At 38.6% G+C, this 19,564-nt stretch overlaps 1 protein-coding gene across 5 annotated transcripts in view; it reads right to left on the bottom strand.

Moving 5' to 3' along the window:
* Positions 1 to 19,564, bottom strand: part of MSH3 (mutS homolog 3) — a 226,200-nt gene that overhangs the window by 15,019 nt on the left and 191,617 nt on the right. For all 5 annotated transcript variants that reach the window (XM_017507523.2, XM_017507543.2, XM_017507530.2 and 2 more), the window contains one exon: positions 4,748 to 4,934. In XM_017507523.2, the coding sequence (XP_017363012.1) occupies positions 4,748 to 4,934 (187 nt within the window). The remainder of the gene's footprint in view (positions 1 to 4,747; positions 4,935 to 19,564) is intronic.

Genomic DNA, 19,564 nt, shown 5'->3' with positions numbered 1-19,564 from the left:
TGAAAAGAATGACAGTGATGGTACAAAGGATGGAAGAATGTAATCAGGGTTATTTTGTTATTAAAAATATGTGCATTACTCATAAAGCAGTACAGTGTTATTTGAAAGTGGACTTGGATTAATTGTAAAAGTATATTTGCAAAATCTAGGGCAACCACTAGAAAAAGTAAAACAAGAAATATAACAGACATGCTAGGAAAGGGGAGAAAACAGCTGGGCACAGTGCCATGCACCTGTACTCCCTGCTACTTGGGAGGCTGAGGTGGGAAGATCACTTGAGGTGCGAAGATCACATATATATATATATATATATATATATATATATATATATATATGTGTGTGTGTGATATATATATATATATGTGATATATATATATATGCACACATGCACATATATATATGAGGAAGATATATCATGTTAACATTAAAGAAAGCTGAAGCAGCTATATTAATTTCTAAAGAAGGCTGGAGTAGCTACAATAATTTGAGACAGAGCAGACTTCAGAGCAAGTAAATTTGTCAGGGGTAAAGAAGGATATTATATAATGATAAAGGGATGAATTCTCCAAGAAGGCATAATATCCTTAACATGTATGCATCTAACAAGAGAATGTCAACCTACATGAGGCAAAAGCTGATAGAACTGCGAAGAGAAACAGATGAATATATTACTATAGTTAGAGACATCAAAATTATTCCATCTGAAACAGACAGATTCAGCAGGCAGAAAATCAGTAAAGACATAGTTGAACTCAACACCACCATCAATCAACTAGACATCATTTATATCTATAGGTACTTCATCCAACAGTTGAATACACATTCATCTCAAGATAACATGGAACATTCGCCAAGAAAGACCACATTCTGGGCCATGAAACACATGTTGACAAATTTAATGTAATAAAAATCATGCAATATTTGATCTCAGACCACAATGGAATTAAACTAGAAATCAATAACAAAAAGGTAACTGGAAAATCCCCAAATACATGGAGACTAAACAACACATTCTTAAAAAACATACGGGTCAAAAAAGAAATAATGAGAAATTTAAAATATTTGGAACTAAATAAAAACAGGAAGCACACCTTATCAAAATTTGTGGAATGCAGCAAAAACAATGCATAGAAGAACATTTATAGGTCAGGAGTGGTGGCTCCCACCACTTTGGGAGGCCAAGGCGAGAGGATCACTTGAGCCTAGGAATACCAGACCAGCCTGGGCAACATAGTGAGACACTCATCTCTGCAAAATGTAAAAATAAAGTTAGCTGGGTGTTGCGGCATGTGCCTGCAGTCTCAGCTATGTGGGAGTCTGAGGCAGGAGGATCACTTGAGCCCAGGGGGTCGAGGCTGCAGTAGGCCATGTTCATGTCACTGCAGTCCAGTCTAGGCAACAGACCAAGACTCTGTCTCAAAAAAGGGGAGGGGAGGAAGGAAAGACAGGAAAAGAAAAGAAAGAAAAAGAAAAAAATAATTATAGCATTGAACACATTAGAAAAGAAAAATTTAAAATCAACAATCTAAGCTTCCATTTTAGGATACAAGAAAGAGAAGAACAAAAATAAGCTAAAGAAAAGAGAATAAAAATTAGAGCAGAAATCAATGAAATTAAAACAAGAAAGCAATGGGGAAAACAATCAGTAGAACCAAATGCCGGTTCTTTGAAAACTGATAAGCTTCTAGCCAAGGTAACTAAGAAAAAAAGAGAAAAGACACAAATGGCTAATATCAGAAATGAAAAGGACAACACTATGGATGCTATGGACAATCAAAAGGATAATAAGGGAATACTATGACCAACTCTATGTCCACAAATTTGGTAACCTTGGTGAAAATTTCCTGAAAAACGATTCCTTAAAAGACACAATCAGCCAAATTGCACACAAGAAAAAACAGAAAATCTGAATAGGTCTATCTACTGAAGAAACTGAATCAATGGCCTTCCAAAAACAAAAAGCATAGGGCCAGATGGCTTCACTGGTGAATTCTAACAAACATTTAAGGAAGGTATTTTACCAATTCTCTACAGTTTTGTTCAGAGGATAGGAGAGGAGTAAATACTTTCTAACTCATTCTGTGAATTACCTGAATACCAAAACCAGACAAAGACATTATAAGAAAACTACAAGCCAATATCATCAGAAGCATAGATGCAAAAATCCTCAAAAAATATTAGCAAAATGAACCCAACAATGTATAAAAAGAAAAACAGACCATAACCAAGTAGGACTCATCCTAAGTGTGCAATACTCATTCAACATTTGAACACCAGTTAACGTAATCCATCACAACAAATGGCTAAAGAAGAAAAATCATACGATCATATCAACAGATGCATAGAAAGCATGTGACAAAACCTAAAACCCATTCATGATAAAAATTCTCAGTAAACTAAGAACAGAGGAGAACTTCCTCAATTTGATAGGGAACATCCACAAACAACCTATAGCTAACATCATACTTAGTGGTGAGAAACTCAAAGCTTTCCCACTAAGATCATAAACAAGGCAAGGATATCCTTTCTCACTACTCCTTTTCAACACTGGTACTGAACATCCTAGTTAGTGCAGTAAGACGAGAAAAAAAAATAGATTGGGAAGAAAGAAGCCAAACTGCCTGTTTGTAGCTGACATGACGGCCTATATAGGAAATTCAAAAGAACTGACAAACATACACACAGACCAGAATTAGTAAGTAATTATAGGAATGTTTCAGGATGCAAGGTTAATATAAAAAACGAATATACTTTTGTTTATTAGTTTCTATAATGTAGATTCTATAATGATTAAAGTTCCTGAGTTGAATCTTTTTGCAAATAAATTTTTTAAAGCAAAGCAAAAAATTCCTTCTAAAAAAAAGTGTCATAATTACCTATGAATCTAAACAAATGTTTAAAAAAAACCTGAGTCTCTCTTGGGTCTCCACTGCCAAAATAACAAAGAAAGGAAAGAATGCTGGGCACAATAACTCATGCCTATAATCCCAGAACTTTGCGAAGCCAAGACAGGTAGATCACTGGAGGAAGCCCAAGAGTTCAAGACTAGCCTGGGCAACATGGTGGAACTCCGTCTCTAAAAAAATACAAAAATTAGCTGGGCAAGGTTGGTTTGTGCCTGTAGTCCCAGCTATTCGGGAGCCTGAAGTGGGAGGATCACCTGGACCTAGGTAGGTTGAGGCTGCAGTGAGACATGATCATGCCACTGCACCGCAGCCTGAGTGACAGAGTGAACCCGTCTCAAAAACAACAATGACAACAAAACAAAAACAAGAACAAAAAACAGAGGATGAGGAGGAGAAAGAAGAGGAGGAGGAGGAAGAACAACAACAGTTGTGCCTAAAAGGGCCATAGCTAGGTGCAACCTATTTGCTGCACAAACTGTGTTGGATACACACCTTAGGATAAGGCCATTAAGAAGTTTGTCATTTGAAATACAGTACAAGGTACAGATGTCAGGGACATTTCCAAACTGAATGTCTTTGATGTCTATGTGCTTCCCAAGCAGTGTGTGAAACCGTATTACTGTACGAGTTATGCCACTCACAGCAAGGTAGTCAGGAACCATTCTCATGAAGTCTAGAGGACAAAACAACCCCACTCCAATTTAGATCTGAGGATGCTGCCCCATGATCTCCATCAATGTATGAATCTGAGTCTCTAGGGACAGAAGAAAAACTATCTTCTGGAAAAAAATTAAATGAAAATTAAGCTTTAAAAACAAAACCAAACCCCAAAACACCAAGGGCAACAAAAGGCTAAAGAAAAAGAAATTTTATGTTTGTGTTGCTTTTTGAAAAGAAATATTAAAAATCTGCTTTTATTGGCTATTTAAGGAAGAGAGAAAAATGAAAATGGGGGAAGACACAATGATAAAGGAGCAAGAAAATAGGGGAGAAAAACATCTAAGAAAGACCAGAGAAGAGAAAGGTTCAGGGGCAGGTGCCATGAGGAGATTTGAAAGGCAGAGACCAAAATGAACAAGACAGAGAAAGTAAACTAAAAGGGAGAATTCGATGGAAATGACAGGGATGGAAAAGTTTGACACAAACAAAATTTCACATTAAAGTTTAGAAATGCACCCTGAAAAAAGGAGACATGCGTGGAAGCAATGATGTTACTAACTCAGATAGAGACACAAAGAGATGAAATCAAAGATCTCACACTGAGATCTTTCAGGATATTGGTGAAAAAAAAAAGGATATCACAAAGTAGAAATGGCACTGTCTCCTTGTTTTTCCCTCAAGGGATTTGGCTGTAGATGGATGGTACCTGTTCTTGATTTAGGGTTGACCAAGGATAATAAGATACAATTCTGAATGAAAATATTGCCAGGGAGGTCTTTTTCGTACAACCAGATTTATGTTGAATCAGCAAGAAAAAGGAACATATTTCAAACAACTACAAACATCATTTAGGGTCAGTTTGTCTGAATTCAGTGTGTAGAATTCTAATGATCACTTGCAGGGCTGTAGTCAACTATAAAAAAGATAATTTTGTGTATTTGGAGATTGCAATCAGGGAAATAAGGTGTATAGAATGTATCATCCATGTACAAAAGGGTATTCAGGGATTGCATAATGGTATCATGACTATAGTCAATAATAATATATATTTCAAAATAACTAAGAAAATAAATTTCAAATGTCTCACCACAAAAAAACAGTATCTATACAATTATGACGGTCATTTAAAAATAATAATTTAAAAATTAATTTCTTTTAAATACAGTTTACAGGATACTTACATCTCTGATGAAATACTCAAGTGTAGCATAGGCAATAGCAATTCCATCATGGGTGCTCGTCCCTCTTCCCAATTCATCCAAGATAACCAAGGACTGTGATGTTGCTTTTCTGATTATTTCTGCTGTGTCAGTCAGTTCTTCCATAAATGTACTCCGTCCTTTATATATATTGTCTGCAGCACCCATCCTATGAGCAAGAGGAAAACACCTTGAATTTCCTCTTAACTTTCTTGTTGGGAAGCCAAACATTATTTTATGAACAATAAATATAAAAGATCACTAGGAATCTATATATTGAGCCAATAATAGCTGAAATTACATTAAACAAAAGAAAATACTTGGATGTAAAGAGTGTCTAACATCAAGCTGTACTTTGTAGGAACATTCTGGATAGAATTTGAGGTATTGCACAGAACTCCTAAAAAGTGCGGAAATGTTTGATCCTGCTTATTTTTCACGAATAAATCCAAATCAAAGTTCTGGTATTCACAGGGCGAAACAATGCTTCTCTGTGTTTCTGCACTTAAAAATCCACGATGTTGTACAAAGATCTTATACAATTAAAAGTTTTTCTCAGTGTTTCTTTAAGGATTCCATACTGATATTAATGTACTACATATGAAATTAAAGTACTACATATGACACAATTTATTTATATACAAGTTTTTACTGGAACTAGGATGCTAGATGTTTGATACCTTGGACAGCAGCTAATACAGGTTCCTAAAGTGGATTTTATGAAACAGTTCATACAGATGTCAATAAATAGGTCCAAAAGATTTAAATTTCTTTTCTGTAAGGCTTCTTAGAGCCTTTAGCATGGAACTACACAATGTGCATTTCTCTCTTTTTTTTTGAGATAGGGTTTCACTCCCAGTGCGCTGGCTGGAGTGCAGTGGCACACTGTCTGCTCACTACGACTTCTGCTTCCTGGGCTCACCTCCAACCTCAGCCTCCCAAGTAACTGGAACTACAGGCGTGCACCACCACATCCGGCTAATTTTTTTTTTTTTTTTAAAGTAGAGATGGGGTTTCACCATTTTGGCCAGGCTAGTCTTGAACTCCTGGCCTCAAGTGATCTGCCCACCCTGGCCTCCCTAAGTGCTGGGATTACAGGAATGAACCACTGCACCCAGCCGATGCATTTCTAAGAGACGGATCCAGTACACAGTTTTTCTTTAACTGTTTTAACCACGGTCCCTGAAATGTCTTCCAGAGGACCTTGTAGCAATAATGTCTTCCAGAACACATTTGGGAAAACACCTATATAATGCAAAAGGAACTGAAAAAAAGAAAAGGAATCATTAGGTAATAGTGTCATGCAGCTATTTGCAAAAGTTAGAATCCAGGTTTTTTCACCCATTAGCCAGCTTTGTGAATGCTGGTAACTACTTCTTAGCAAAATCCCTTCATTGATTTGGTTTGGGTACAATAGTTCACAAAATAGGACACATACTTCACACTTGACCTACAGCAACATAATGGATATTTCATTTCCTAAGAAATTCACGGTAAAACTGCAGTTAACCAGCTGTGTTGCTGAAGCCCTATAAGGACAGGGGGATGGAATGTGATGTCCATACATGAGCAGAGCCTTAGAACTGTTCCAGTAACCAGCGGCATTGAGAAACTTTAATTAACTCCATCTATGATGGAGTTAATAAAAAGGTTTTACTCAAAGTCCTGTCAATTTTATCCATTTAAAAACCAGTGGGCCAGGTGAGGTGGTTCGCATCTGTAATCCCAGCATTTTGGGAGGCCAAGGTGGGTGGATCACTTGAAATCAGGAGTTCAAGATCAGCCTGGTCAACATGGTGAAACCCCGCCTCTATTAAAAATACAAAGATTAGCTGGGCATGGTGACATACACCATAGTCCCAGCTACTCAGGAGGCTGAGGTAAGAGAATCGCTTGAACCCAGGACGTGGAGGTTACAGTGAGCTGAGATCATGCCATTGCACTCCAGCCTGGTGACAGGGCGAGATTCTGTCTCAAAAAAAATAAAAACAAAAATAAAAACCAATGAATACAAAGCATAATTTCTGAAATGTTGCTACCTTAGGACATTCTGGCCACATTTTTAAAGTTCAAATACTGGTATTTATCTCAATTTTCAATGTTTACTTTACTAATATTTCCTTTTCCTCTACCACAAAACATAATGATGACACTTTCATATCTCTAAAACTACTTAGAATTCTTCATAATCACAATGTTTCATCTTATTTGCCACTGTTTGCTTTTATTCCTGGCCGGTTGTGAGCTGACAAAAAGAAATCTTTGGCTGATAACAGAACATTCTGACGAAGGAAGGAAATATTTGGGAGGGGTGGGTCTTTAATTTTTAGAAATTAGAAATTAGGATAATACATAAGCACTGGATACAGTTTTTTTTTCTTTTTTGAGACAGGATTTTGCTGTTACCCAGGCTGGAGTGCAGTGGCGTGACAATAGCTGACTGCAGCCTCCACCTACCAGGCTCAAGCAAGTACCCACCTCAGTCTCCTGAATATCTGGGACCACTGGCATGTGCCACCATGTCCAGCTAATTTTTAAATGTTTTGTAAAGGCAAGGTCTCACTATGTTGTCTGGGCTGGTCTTGAACTCCTGGGTTCAAGTGATCCTCCTGCCTCGGCCTCCCAAAGGACTGAGATTACACGCATGAGCCACTATGCCTGGCTGCATGCAGTTTTAATACAGTAGATTAAGTATTGTACTTAAGTGCTTTCTAAAACAGTAAAGTAACAGAGTGGTCTTGTTAGAAATGTCAGGAATTGTAAGATATGCCTGGGCAAGTTCTTTTTAAGCAGATACACAGACATATTTATATAAAATGGTTGGTATATGACAAAAGTGAGATTTCAAATTAGTGGGGAAAGAATGGACTACTAGTCAATGAAAAAGATAATAGCTAATTAGTTATTTCAGAAAAAACAAGGATGTGTATTCAAGCCATATTCCAAAATAAATGTGCATGAATTAAAAAGTTTAATGTAAAACTAGAAATCATAAACATACCAAGCTATATATAGATGAAATTTAATCTCTGAACAGGTGAGTGGGTAGCTTTACATATATGGCATCAAAACACATATTTAGCAAAAGACACATAATGAAAAAGTTAAAGGCAAACCACAAACTGAGAAAAACTTGCAGCACTTATAATGAAGACTTAACATTCCCAAAATAAAGTCTGACAAAGCAAAACAAAATGGTGAACAGAAAAACAGGCAAACGACATAAAGAGTAAATTCACAAAAGAAGAAAACTCATGAAAATATCCAAATATGTAAATTCAAACAGGAAAATATTCATATTCAATATGTATATCACTAAGTTAGCAAAGATTAAAAACAGCCTTATCTGCCATTATCCAGAGTGCTGGGGGGAAAGGTATTTTTATGTGAGACTCAGACTTGCTACAATCTTCCAAAAGACAATTTAGCAATGCCTATTAAAAGCTTTTCATGATCTATAAATTGTACTCCAGGAATTAGCATTATGAAAACTATCAGAGATACATGAAGAAATACATGTACAAATGTGTTCTTGATGTTATTTAATGAAAAGTTGGAAAAAAATCAAATATCCAAGAATAAGAGAAAGAGTAAATAGTACTACAATAAAAAACTATCCAACCAATAAAAGTAGTATGTTAGAATTTTTGGCATTGGAAAATGATTATATTAATAACATAGTGTATGTTAAAAACTGAGGTCACAAGAAATTTTTTAACTTCAGTGGAAGGGTCTGCTAGGAAAAGAGACCTATTAAACTACTGGGAATTCATTCTTGGTATTATAATAACTCAAGTAATGTTCCAGTCAGATAGATGAGCAGCATCCACATTAAAGAAAAATTTGAGGACACATGAGGAAAAATAACAGTATGAAAGAGAAGACTGAGAAAAACCAACAGAGCAAGTACGCCAGAGGAAGTGCATAAAAATACAACTCACTGGTGATATGGTTCTGCTCTGTGTCCCCACCCAAATCTCATCTTGTATCTCCTATGACTCCAAAGTGTTGTGGAAAGGACCTGGTGAAAGATGACTGAATTATGGGGCAGGTCTTTCCCATGCTGTTCTCATGATAGTGAATGAGTCTCATGAGATTTGATGGTTTTAAAAACCGGAGTTTCCCTGCACAATCATTCTCTTTGCCTGCTGCCATCGACATAAGATGTGACTTGTTCCTCTTTGCCTTCTTCCATGATTGTGAGGCCTCCCTAGCCATGTGGAACTGTAAGTCCAAAAAACCTCTTTCTTTTATAAATTGGCCAGCCTTGGCTATGCCATTATCAGCAGCATGAAAACAGACTAACACAGTAAATTGGTACCAGGAGTGGTATGTTGCTGGAAAGATACTTGAAAAAGTAAAAGCAACTTTGGACCTGGGTAACAGGCAGAGGTTGGAACAACTTGGAGGCCTCAGAAGAAGATAGGAAAATGTGAGAAAGTCTAGAACTTCCTGGAGACATGTTGAATGGCTTTGACAAAAATGCTGATAGTGAGATAGATAATAAGGCTCAGGCTGAGATGGTCTCAGATGGAAATGAGGAACTTGCTGGGAACTGGAGCAAAGGTAACTTTTGTTATGTTTTAGCAAAGAAATTGGTGGCATTTTGCTCCACCCTAAAAATTTGTAGAACTTTGAACTTGAGAGAGATGATTTAGGGTATGTGATGGAAGACATTTCTCAGCAGAAAAGCACTCAAGATGTAACTTAGGTGCTGTTAAAGGCATTCAGTTTTATAAGGGAAGAAGAACATAAGAGTTAGAAAAATTTGCAGCCTGAAAATGTGATACAAAATAAAATCTTATTTTCTGAGGAGAAATTCAAGCTGGCTGCAGAAATGTGCACAAAAAACAAAGCTGAATGTTAATCCCCAAGACAATGGGGAAAATGTCTCTAGGGCATGTCGAATGTCTTTACAACAGCCTCTCCCATCATAGGCGCAGAGGCCGAGGAAGAAAAAGTGGTTTCATGGGCTGGGCCCAGGGCCCCCCTGCTGTGTGCAGCCTAGGGACTTGGTGCCCTGCGTCCCAGTAACTCTAGCCATGGCTAAAAGGGGCCAAGGTACAGCTCAGGTTGTGGCTTCAGAAGGTGCAAGCCCAAGCCTTGCCAGCCTCCACATGGCATTGGGCCTGCAGGTACGCCGAAGTCAAGAACTGAAGACTGGGAACCCCTGCTTAGATTTCAGAGGATGTATGGAAATGCCTAAATGTCCAGGCAGAAGTTTGCTACAGGGCAGGGCTCTCATGGAGAACGTCTGCTAGGGCAGCGCAGATGGGAAATGTGTGGTCAGAGCCCCCACACAGAGTCCCTAGTGGGGCACACACAGAGTCCCTACTGGGGCACTGCATAGTGGAGCTGTGAAAAGAGGGCCACAGTCTTTCAGACCCCAGAATAGTAGATCCACCTACAGCTTGCACAGTATGCCTGGAAATATCAGACACTCAATGTCAGTCTGAGAAAGCAGCTGGGAGGGAGGCTGTACCCTGCAAAGCACAGGAGTGAAGCTGCCCAAGACCACGGGAACCCAGCTCTTACATCAGCGTGACCTGGATGTGAGACATGGAGTCAAAGGATATCATTTTGGAGCTTTAAAATCTGACTGCCCCACTGGATTTTTGACTTGCATAGGGCCTGTAGCCCCTTTGTTTTGGCCAATTTCTCCCATTTGGAATGGCTATATTTACCCAATGCCTGTACCCCCATTGTACCCAGGAAGTAACTAGCTTGCTTTTGATTTTACAGGCTTGTAGGCAGAAGGGACTTGCCTTGTCCTGGATGAGACGTTGGAATGTGGACTTTTGAGTTAATGCTGAAATAAGTTAAGACTTTGGGGGACTGCTGGGAAGGCATGATTGGTTTTGAATGTGAAGACATGAGATTTGGGAGGGGCCAGGGTAGAATAATATGGTTTGGCTCTGTGTCCCCACCCAAATCTCATCTTGTAGCTCCCATAATTCCCACATGTTGTGGGAGGGACCTGGTGGGAGATGACTGAATCATGGGGCAGGTCTTTCCTATGCTGTTCCTGTGATAGTGAATGGGTCTCATGAGATATGATGGTTTTAAAAATAGGAGGTTCCCTGCACAATCTCTCTCTTTGCCTGCTGCCATCCACATAAGATGTGACTTGCTTTCCCTTGCCTTCTGCCATGATTGTGAGGCCTCCTCAGCCACATGACACTGTAAGTCCAATAATCCTTTCTTTTCTAAATTGCCCAGTCTTGGGTATGTCTTTATCAACAGTGTGAAAATGGACTAATACAACTGGAAAGAATTAAAACAAACAAAACCTCTATTTGGTATCCTCAAGGAGATTAAGAACTTGACAGACTTAAAACAAGAACAGTCTATGAAGAAATAAACAACTAGAGAACAAGAAATCTTGGAAATTAAAAATACGATCACTGAAAAAATTTACTGTATGGGTGGAATTAAAATTAGATGCTGTATAGGACCAAGCTTTCATTTTATTTTATTATTGTTTTTTGAGACAGGGTCCTGGCTCTGTCACCCAGGCTGCAGTACAGTGGAATGAACATAGCTCACTGCAGCCTCAACATTCCTGTACTGAGATGATCCTCCCACCTAAGCCTCCTGGGAAGCTGGGACTACAGGCAGGCCTGACTAAATTTTTATTTTTTGTATCTTTAGTAAAGACAGGTTTTACCATGTTGCCCAGGCTGGTCTTGACACCTGGCTCAAGTGATTCACCAGCCTCAGCCTCCCAAAGTGCTAGGATTACAGGGGTGAGCCACTGTGCCTCACCCTAGATTGAGTTTTTAAACCTGAATGATAAATTCAAAGAAATTTCTGAGAACAGCAAATAGAAAGACCAAGAAATGTAAAGTACACACAAACAGTTTTAAAACACAGAGGCCCTGTCCTGACGGTTGAAAGCCGATCAAATAGGAAGTGTAGAAGATATAAACAATAGAGGTAATGAAATGAAATAACTTAAGAAAATGCCGCTACGCTAAAATAAGACATGTATGTATCTTCATGTGGGAAGGTTCCACAAAATGCTTAGCAAGATTAGTTAAGGAAAGATTTACATTTAAACATTCTGCTGAAAATTTTATAAAGATTAGAAAAAATTATAAATACTTCAGAGAAAGAAAAAAACACATCATGAAGCAAGGCATGAGAATCAGACTCTTACTTTTTATCTACATTGAATGTAATACTGGAAGATAATAGGAGCAATGTCTTTAAATTTAAAATCTGGATATTTATATTCATTTAAGCTTTCAAAGCAAATATAAAGATAAAATAAAGTTGTTTGAGGCTTTCTAAAACTAAAAATTTTGGCACCATGAGCCCTACATGAACAAAAGTACTCAGAGACAGACTCAAGAAACAGTATTCGGTCAGGTACAGTGGCTCATGCCTGTAATCCCAGTACTTTGGGAGGCTGAGGCAGGCAGATCATTTGAGACCAGCCTGGCCAACATGGCAAAACCCCATCTCTACTAAAAATACAAAATTATTCAGGTGTGGTGATGCGTGCCTATAATCTCAGCTACTCAGGAGGCTGAGGCAGGAGAATCGCTTGAGTTCGGGAGGTGGAGGTTGCAGTGAGCTGAGATCGTGCCATTGCACTCGAGCCTAGGCAACGGAGCAAGACAGAAAAGAAAAAATTACTAGGGCGTGGTGGTGAGCGTCTGTAATCCCAGCTTCTTGGGAGGCTGAGGCATGAGAACTGCTTAAACCTGAGAGGCAGATTTTGCAGTGAGCTGAGATTATGCCACTGTACTGCAGGCTGGGAGAGAAAGAGTATTAGACGGGCATACCTAGAAGATTCCCCTTTTAGCAACAAAGTTTAGTATCTTAGAATGATATACATATATATTTAGCTCTAAGGAGAATACACATGTAACATGTAGTCACAATAATGCATTCTATTTTTAATAAACTAGTCTATGAAAAAGCACAAGACATAATATACCAGTAATAATAAATGTCAGAGACCTTTTCAAGGTAAAAACAGTTTTACAAACTGAAGCTGAGAAGAAAGGCTCATGAATTGATAAAAAGTTTCTTCATATTTTATAGCAAAAGGTCAACATTGTCTAAAGCTGATAAATCTAAACCAGAGTTAAAAGATTTTATAGGAACATAATGTTAACTACCAGAACAAAATCAGGTATCACTCAGTGCGTGCCTCTAGTGAGCAGGGCTGGGGTGGGTAGGCGGGAGTTGGAAGGAGATCTCTTAGTTTTCAGTTCTGTGCTCTCTGATTTGCTTTAGTTTCTTCCTACCATGACAGCCACTGCTTCTGCAATTATAATTTCTGAAAATATTTTATTAAAAACTACATGTGCAAAAAATATATATAGAAGGCTTTCAACATGTTTAGAGTAGTTATCTCTGGGTAGGAGGATTAGTCATTTGGTGACCCTTTCACATCCCTCAAGCATCTGGCAAACATCTGACACAAAGATGGAAATTGATAAATGGACATTAAATGAAAGCAACACAATCAAGCCTTCTTTCCCAATTCCAGTGGATTAAAATATACAGGAAACATTGTTCTAGGACAGCTATAAAATTTTATGCTGCTTAAGTATTATTTTCATCACTATCATTGGGGTACCCTTAAGAATCAGTTCAAAAAATATAGAGAGCCCATATATACAGCATGAATACACATACACATATAAGTAGCAAATTTAGTTTTTGTTTGTTTTTAAGACAGAGTCTTGTTCTGTCTCCCAGGCTGGAGTGCAGTGGCACAATTTCAGCTCACGGCAACCTTCACCTACCAGGTTCAAGCGATTCTCATGCCTCATCAGCCTCCCAAGCAGCTGGGACTATAGGTGTGCACCACCACATCTGGCTTTTTGTATTTTTAGTAGAGACAGGGTTTTGCTATGTTGACCACGCTGGTCTTAAACTCATGGCCACAAGTGATCCTCCTGCCTCAGCCTCCCAAATTGTTGGGATTACAGGCGTGAGCTACCACATCCGCACAATTTAGAGTTAAAACATCAAATCACATCTTATATAATAGAGACATTCGGAGAGATTGAGTATTGTCACTAGAAATTTGCAAATTCTTATTTTAGGGTTAAGGCCTTGGACTTTTTTATATATCTATTTCTTGGCATTAAAAAATTAGCTGTCACATTAAAAAAGAAGTTTCTAGTCTATAAGATCGAGTAAAAAAATTTATAAATGTTGGCCGGGCGCGGTGGCTCAAGCCTGTAATCCCAGCACTTTGGGAGGCCGAGGCGGGTGGAACACAAGGTCAAGAGATCGAGACCAACCTGGTCAACACAGTGAAGCCCCGTCTCTACTAAAAATACAAAAAATTAGCTGGGCATGGTGGCGCGTGCCTGTAGTCCCAGCTACTCAGGAGGCTGAGGCAGGAGAATTGCCTGAACCCAGGAGGCGGAGGTTGCAGTGAGCCGAGATCGCGCCATTGCACTCCAGCCTGGGTAACAAGAGCAAAACTCCGTCACAAAAAAAAAAAAAAAAAAAATTTATAAATGTCATAATTAAAAATTATGTCACATAGCTAAATATGGTAGAAACAGCAGTAACTTGCGTAAAGAGGCCATTACTCTAGTCCTGGCTTAGCCACTAAGTGCTGTGAGATCTTAGCCACGTCAGGTAACTTTTCTATGTGGTTGTAGCTTCCTTGGCTGTAAAAAGAAGAGATTGATTAAAAAAAAAAATCTTCTACTCAAGTCTAATGATTTTTCATGAATGTGTTAATCCATGTTCACAATGACATAGAAAAAAGTCCATTAGATTAAGTTTTAAACCCTTACTCAAGAGCAAAAACTGATTTAATATAGGCAAATCATTTAACAGAAAACTTTTCAATTAGTTATTTTTCATGGTAGCTGAGACTCAAATGTGATAACACATGTGAGCAATTTTCCTGTGTCTTGAGCACTTACTGAAGTGTTTTACCTGCATTATCTCATTCTGGCCTGATACCACCATCGTGAGATGTAGATCTTTATTCCCATTTACAAATGAGGAGGCTGATCATGGGGTAAGGATTCAAACCTGGCTTGGTCTGATGCCAGAGTCTACACTCTGGTCACTCGGATTTGGAGTACGCTCTACTATACTTTAAGAGGCTGAAAGGTATCTGTGGTGGACATGCTATATAGTGATCCCAACCATTTCCACTTTCTGGTATTTACCCCCTTGTGTAATTTCCTCCTCTTTCTGTGAGTGGGACTTGTAACTTGCTTTGACCCATCACACTATGGCAAAGGTGATGGGATATTAATTTCATGATTATATGATGTTGTATGTTTTGCCAGTCAACTAGTGCTAGAGACTTTCTCCCTAGCTGGCTTTGAAGAAGTTCACTGTCATGTTGTGAAGGGCCATGTGATCTGCAAGCATCCTCTAGGAGCTGAGAGCAGTCCCCAGTCTACAGCTGGCAAGCAGCTGAGGACCTGAGAACCACAACCTTAAGGAAATGAATTCTGCCAACAACCTTGGTAATCCTGAAAGTGGGTCCGTCTCTAGTCCTGCCTCCAGGTAAGAACTCCACCCTGACCACCCTGACCACCCTGACCACCCTGACCACCACCTCACACAGCCCCAGCTAAGCTATGTCTGGGGGTCATGAACCACAGAAATGTTGATATAATAAATGTGTGTTGCTCAAGATCCTAAATTTGTGATGATTTGTTACACAGCTCAGAAAACTAATACAGTATCTTTGTTCTATAAACATGAAAATGAGAATTCTGCGTTTTCTTACATTTTTCTTGCTCCTTTAAGATTCAATACCCAGTCCCCAGGTTTTTTTTTGTTTTTTTTTCTAGACAGGGTTTGGCTCTGTTGCCCAGGCTGGAGCGCAATGGCACAATCTTGGCTCACTGTGGCCTTGACCTCCCAGGTTCAAACAAGCTCCCACCTCAGCCTCCTGAATGGCTGGGACCATAGGCATGCACCACCATGCCCGCCTAATTTTCATATTTTTGGTAGAGATGGGGTTTTGCCACATTGCTTAGTCTGGTCTTGAACTTGTGAGCTCAAGTGATCTTCCTGCCTCAGCCCCACAAAGTGCTGAGATTACAGGTGTGAGCCACCATGCCTGGCTCCCGTCCCTAGTATTCTTGCAAACTAGTTTCACTAGTTTACACTCTTTGGTCGAAGCTGTTTCAATAGGTTAGTTTTTCTCTCCACCTTCACTTTTACTAACAGCTAATTTATCTTCTACCTCCATATTTTAAAATCAATGGAGTCATTTTGATTCCTATGCTTAAAAACTTACAATGTTTTGCTAATGCCTGGAAAATAAAATTCAAAATTCCTAGCATGGTTTTCAAGACCCTCTATGGGCTCTGGTCCTACATCTTTCTCCGATTTCCTCTCCTTGTGCACAACACAGGATCCCATGTCACCATCACAACAATTTACCCTCGCCATCCGTAACACGTAGCATGTACTTTAAAAAAATAATAGCTTTATTAACATATAAGTGACATAGCACAAAATTCATCCTTTTAGAGGGTATACAATTGGCCATCTGTATCTGCATCCGCAGATTCAAACAACTGTGGATCTAAAACATTCAATAAAAATAAAAAATAATACAATATAATACAAATGTTAAAAACAATATAGTATAGCAACTGTTTACATAGTACTTTCATTATACTAGGTATTATACGTAACCTAGAGATGTTTTAAAGTATTGAGGAGGATGTGCACAGGTTATATGCAAATATGCCTTTTTATATCAGGAACATGATCATGTGCAGATTTTTGTATTGGGGAGTCCTGAAACCAGTCCCCAGCAGATACTGAGGCAAAACTGTAATTCAGAGTTTTTTGTTTTTAGCATATTCAAAGAGCTGATGCTACACACCTTTATCCCTCTGCATGTTCTCATGGTTCCATCAGCCTGGAATCATCTTTGCCCCTCTCTTTCTGTGGACCGGAAGCCTTATCTTCCTGAAGCTGCTTCTGTGTAGCTGTCCCTGATTCCCCTCCCACAGAACTGACCAGAAGAGCTTTCTCTTGTTATCTTCCTGGAAGTCAGTGTTCTCTGAGAACGGGCCTCACTGATTTACCTTTGTAGTCCCCTCAAATGTTGGGCAGCGTGGTTTTTACATAAGATGTTCGATACAGGTTGAAATGGATGACTTGTTTCCAGAATTGTAATACAACTTACTCTACTCACATTACTCAAAGAGTTAACAATTTTGTGAATGTCCAAAGTTAGAGTTTAAAATAAAAAGAACTGACTGACCAAGGAGCAAAAGGATTTAAATTTCTATGTTCCTCTGTGCTTCCATATAGATTAGGGTATCTTTGTATACGATTGCTGAGTTTATTCATAAAAATTTTAAAAATTTTTATAAATCATAAAATTATAACATATATAATTCTAAGAAATGTGACAGAAACAATTATTAACAACAAAAACTTCTTTTTGTTGTTTTCATGGAAAGCTTATAGTAATATAACTGGTTGTTATTAAACACTGGCACTCAACCTCCACAGTATTCATACACACACACACACGCGCACACACACACACACACACACACACACTTTTTTTTTTTTGAGACAGTGTCTCGCTCTGTTGCCCAGGCTGGAGTGCAGTGGCACAATCTCAGCTCAGGGCAACCTTCACCTCCCAGAGTCAAGTAATTCTCGTGCCTCAGCCTCCCGCGTAGCTGGGACTACAGGCACATACCACCACACCATGCTGATTCTTGTATTTTTAGTAGAGGCAGGGTTTCACCATGTTGGCCAGGCTGGTCTCAAACTCCTGAACTCAAGTGTTACGCCCACCTCAGCCTCCCAAACTGCTAGGATTACACGCATGAGCCACTGCACCCGGCCTCATATTTTCTTCTTAGTTAAAAACTCTGCATTAAAAAAAACACAAAACTCCAATTTTTATTTTTCCATTAGTGTAAAAATGCCTTTCCTATATTGGTAAAGCCAAACCTGTGCTAATGAAGTATTCTTAAAAAAAAAAATGCTATTGCTCTTTTTAATTTTTTTTATCTTCTGTTTATCCAATCTGTCTTTGCTAATACCTTCCCTCCCCACAAGTCTAACAAACCTCCAGCCTGCCTTAGTTTGAGATTTTGTCACTGGTGACTACCCACTTGGTGTAGATGCTTCTGATGATGTTCACATCAAAGACCAAACAGTCTTTCAGTTATCTTTTATCAAAGGTCTTTGTTCTTACCAAACCTTTCCTACAGGATGGTCTGACCTAGACAAGCTATAAACAACAAAAGGCAATTGCTCTACACAGAGCTACTTACCTTCTGCTACATTTTATTTTTCTGTCCTCACATTCTCTATACAGAATGTGGCCATTTTTTTCTCTAATGGTTCTTCGCTTTTGACAGAAGAGAAGAGCTTGTCTGATGGCAAATTCTTTGCCATCTTTGGGTTAAGATAAAGCATTCTGAGAAAGTCTTGGTGCTGGACAAGTTCTTAGTAATCATTTTATACTCCTATTTTACAGATGAGGTAAGACATTTCAGAGGTCAAGTCACTTCCCCAAGGTGACAGGGCTAATACGTGGCAGATAAGAGACAAATACTCAGGTCTTCTGGTTTCTGGCCTGGAGTTTTTTGAGTTACCCCTATGTGCCTCATGGTGTTACAGGGTTTCTTTCTTAAGAAGGACAGGCCAATACTCAGGAGATCCTGGACATACTTTTATTGGCCAATGGTCCTGACTCTATTACTAGGTCAGAGGTTTTAAAATATCTTTTTAGCTGTTAAATCCTTTGTTCAAACAATATTTTTACTTTATTATTTTTAGGTATTATTTTTATTTTAAATAAAAATGTTTTATATTTAAAACATAACTAGAGCTTGAATATTAAAATTATTAAGTAGAGGCAATGATTATTTCTATTACAATAGGATTCTTTGACATACTTCAAGTGCTTTTAAAAATTTATAATAAATAGGCCAGGCATGGTGGCCCACGCCTATAATCCCAGTACTTTGGGAGGCCGAGGCGGGCGGATCACAACGTCAGCAGTTTGAGACCAGCCTGGCCGACGTGATGAAACCTCGTCTCTACTAAAAATACAAAAATTAGCCGGGTGTGGTGGTGTGCACCTGTAGTCCCAGCTACTCATGAGGCTGAGGCAGGATAATTGTTTGAACCTGGGAGATGGAATTTGCAGTAAGATGAGATCGTGCCACTGCACTCCAGCCTGGGTAACAGAGCAAGACTCCATCTTAAAAAAAAAAAAAAAAAAAAAGATAAGCTCATAAAATTTACCAATTTAGCATTTCTTAGGTACACAGTTCAGTGGTATTAACATTCACAGTGTTGTGTAGCCATCACTACTTTCCATTTGTAGAACTTTAAAAAAATATTTAAAATATATTTTTAATACTAAGATAGATAACATTTTATAAGAAAATTCACTCTGCAGTTTAGATACAATGAATGATGTTTGCTCTGGTTAAGAACCCAGCACTATTAGACCCCTTATCCAGAGGTGGCTCTGTGGTACTCTAGCACCCAGGAGGGCAGTTTGAAGGCCACTGCATTAGAAGCCAACACATTTTCTATTACAATTCTATTTTTCCGTAGCACCTGATGGTAAAGTAGCATTGCTGCCCTGTACACACTAAAGAAATACTGGCTCATGAACGAGTCATCAAGGCTACTGGGGACATACGTATTTATGCTTGTGGGAACTGTATATTGATAAATGTATTTTCTATTTATTTCCTTTAAGAAATACATAGTTTATTTATTCTAGTTTGATTACTATTTATTCTAGTTTGAATAACATCTTATTATAACGAATAAATACCTGGCATTATCTCACAA

Source organism: Cebus imitator, unplaced genomic scaffold (genome assembly GCF_001604975.1).
Source record: "Cebus imitator isolate Cc_AM_T3 unplaced genomic scaffold, Cebus_imitator-1.0 Scaffold16, whole genome shotgun sequence".
NCBI lineage: Eukaryota > Metazoa > Chordata > Mammalia > Primates > Cebidae > Cebus > Cebus imitator.
The sequence above is the reverse complement of the archived record's forward strand: the minus strand, read 5'-3'. Positions and strand labels throughout refer to the sequence as shown.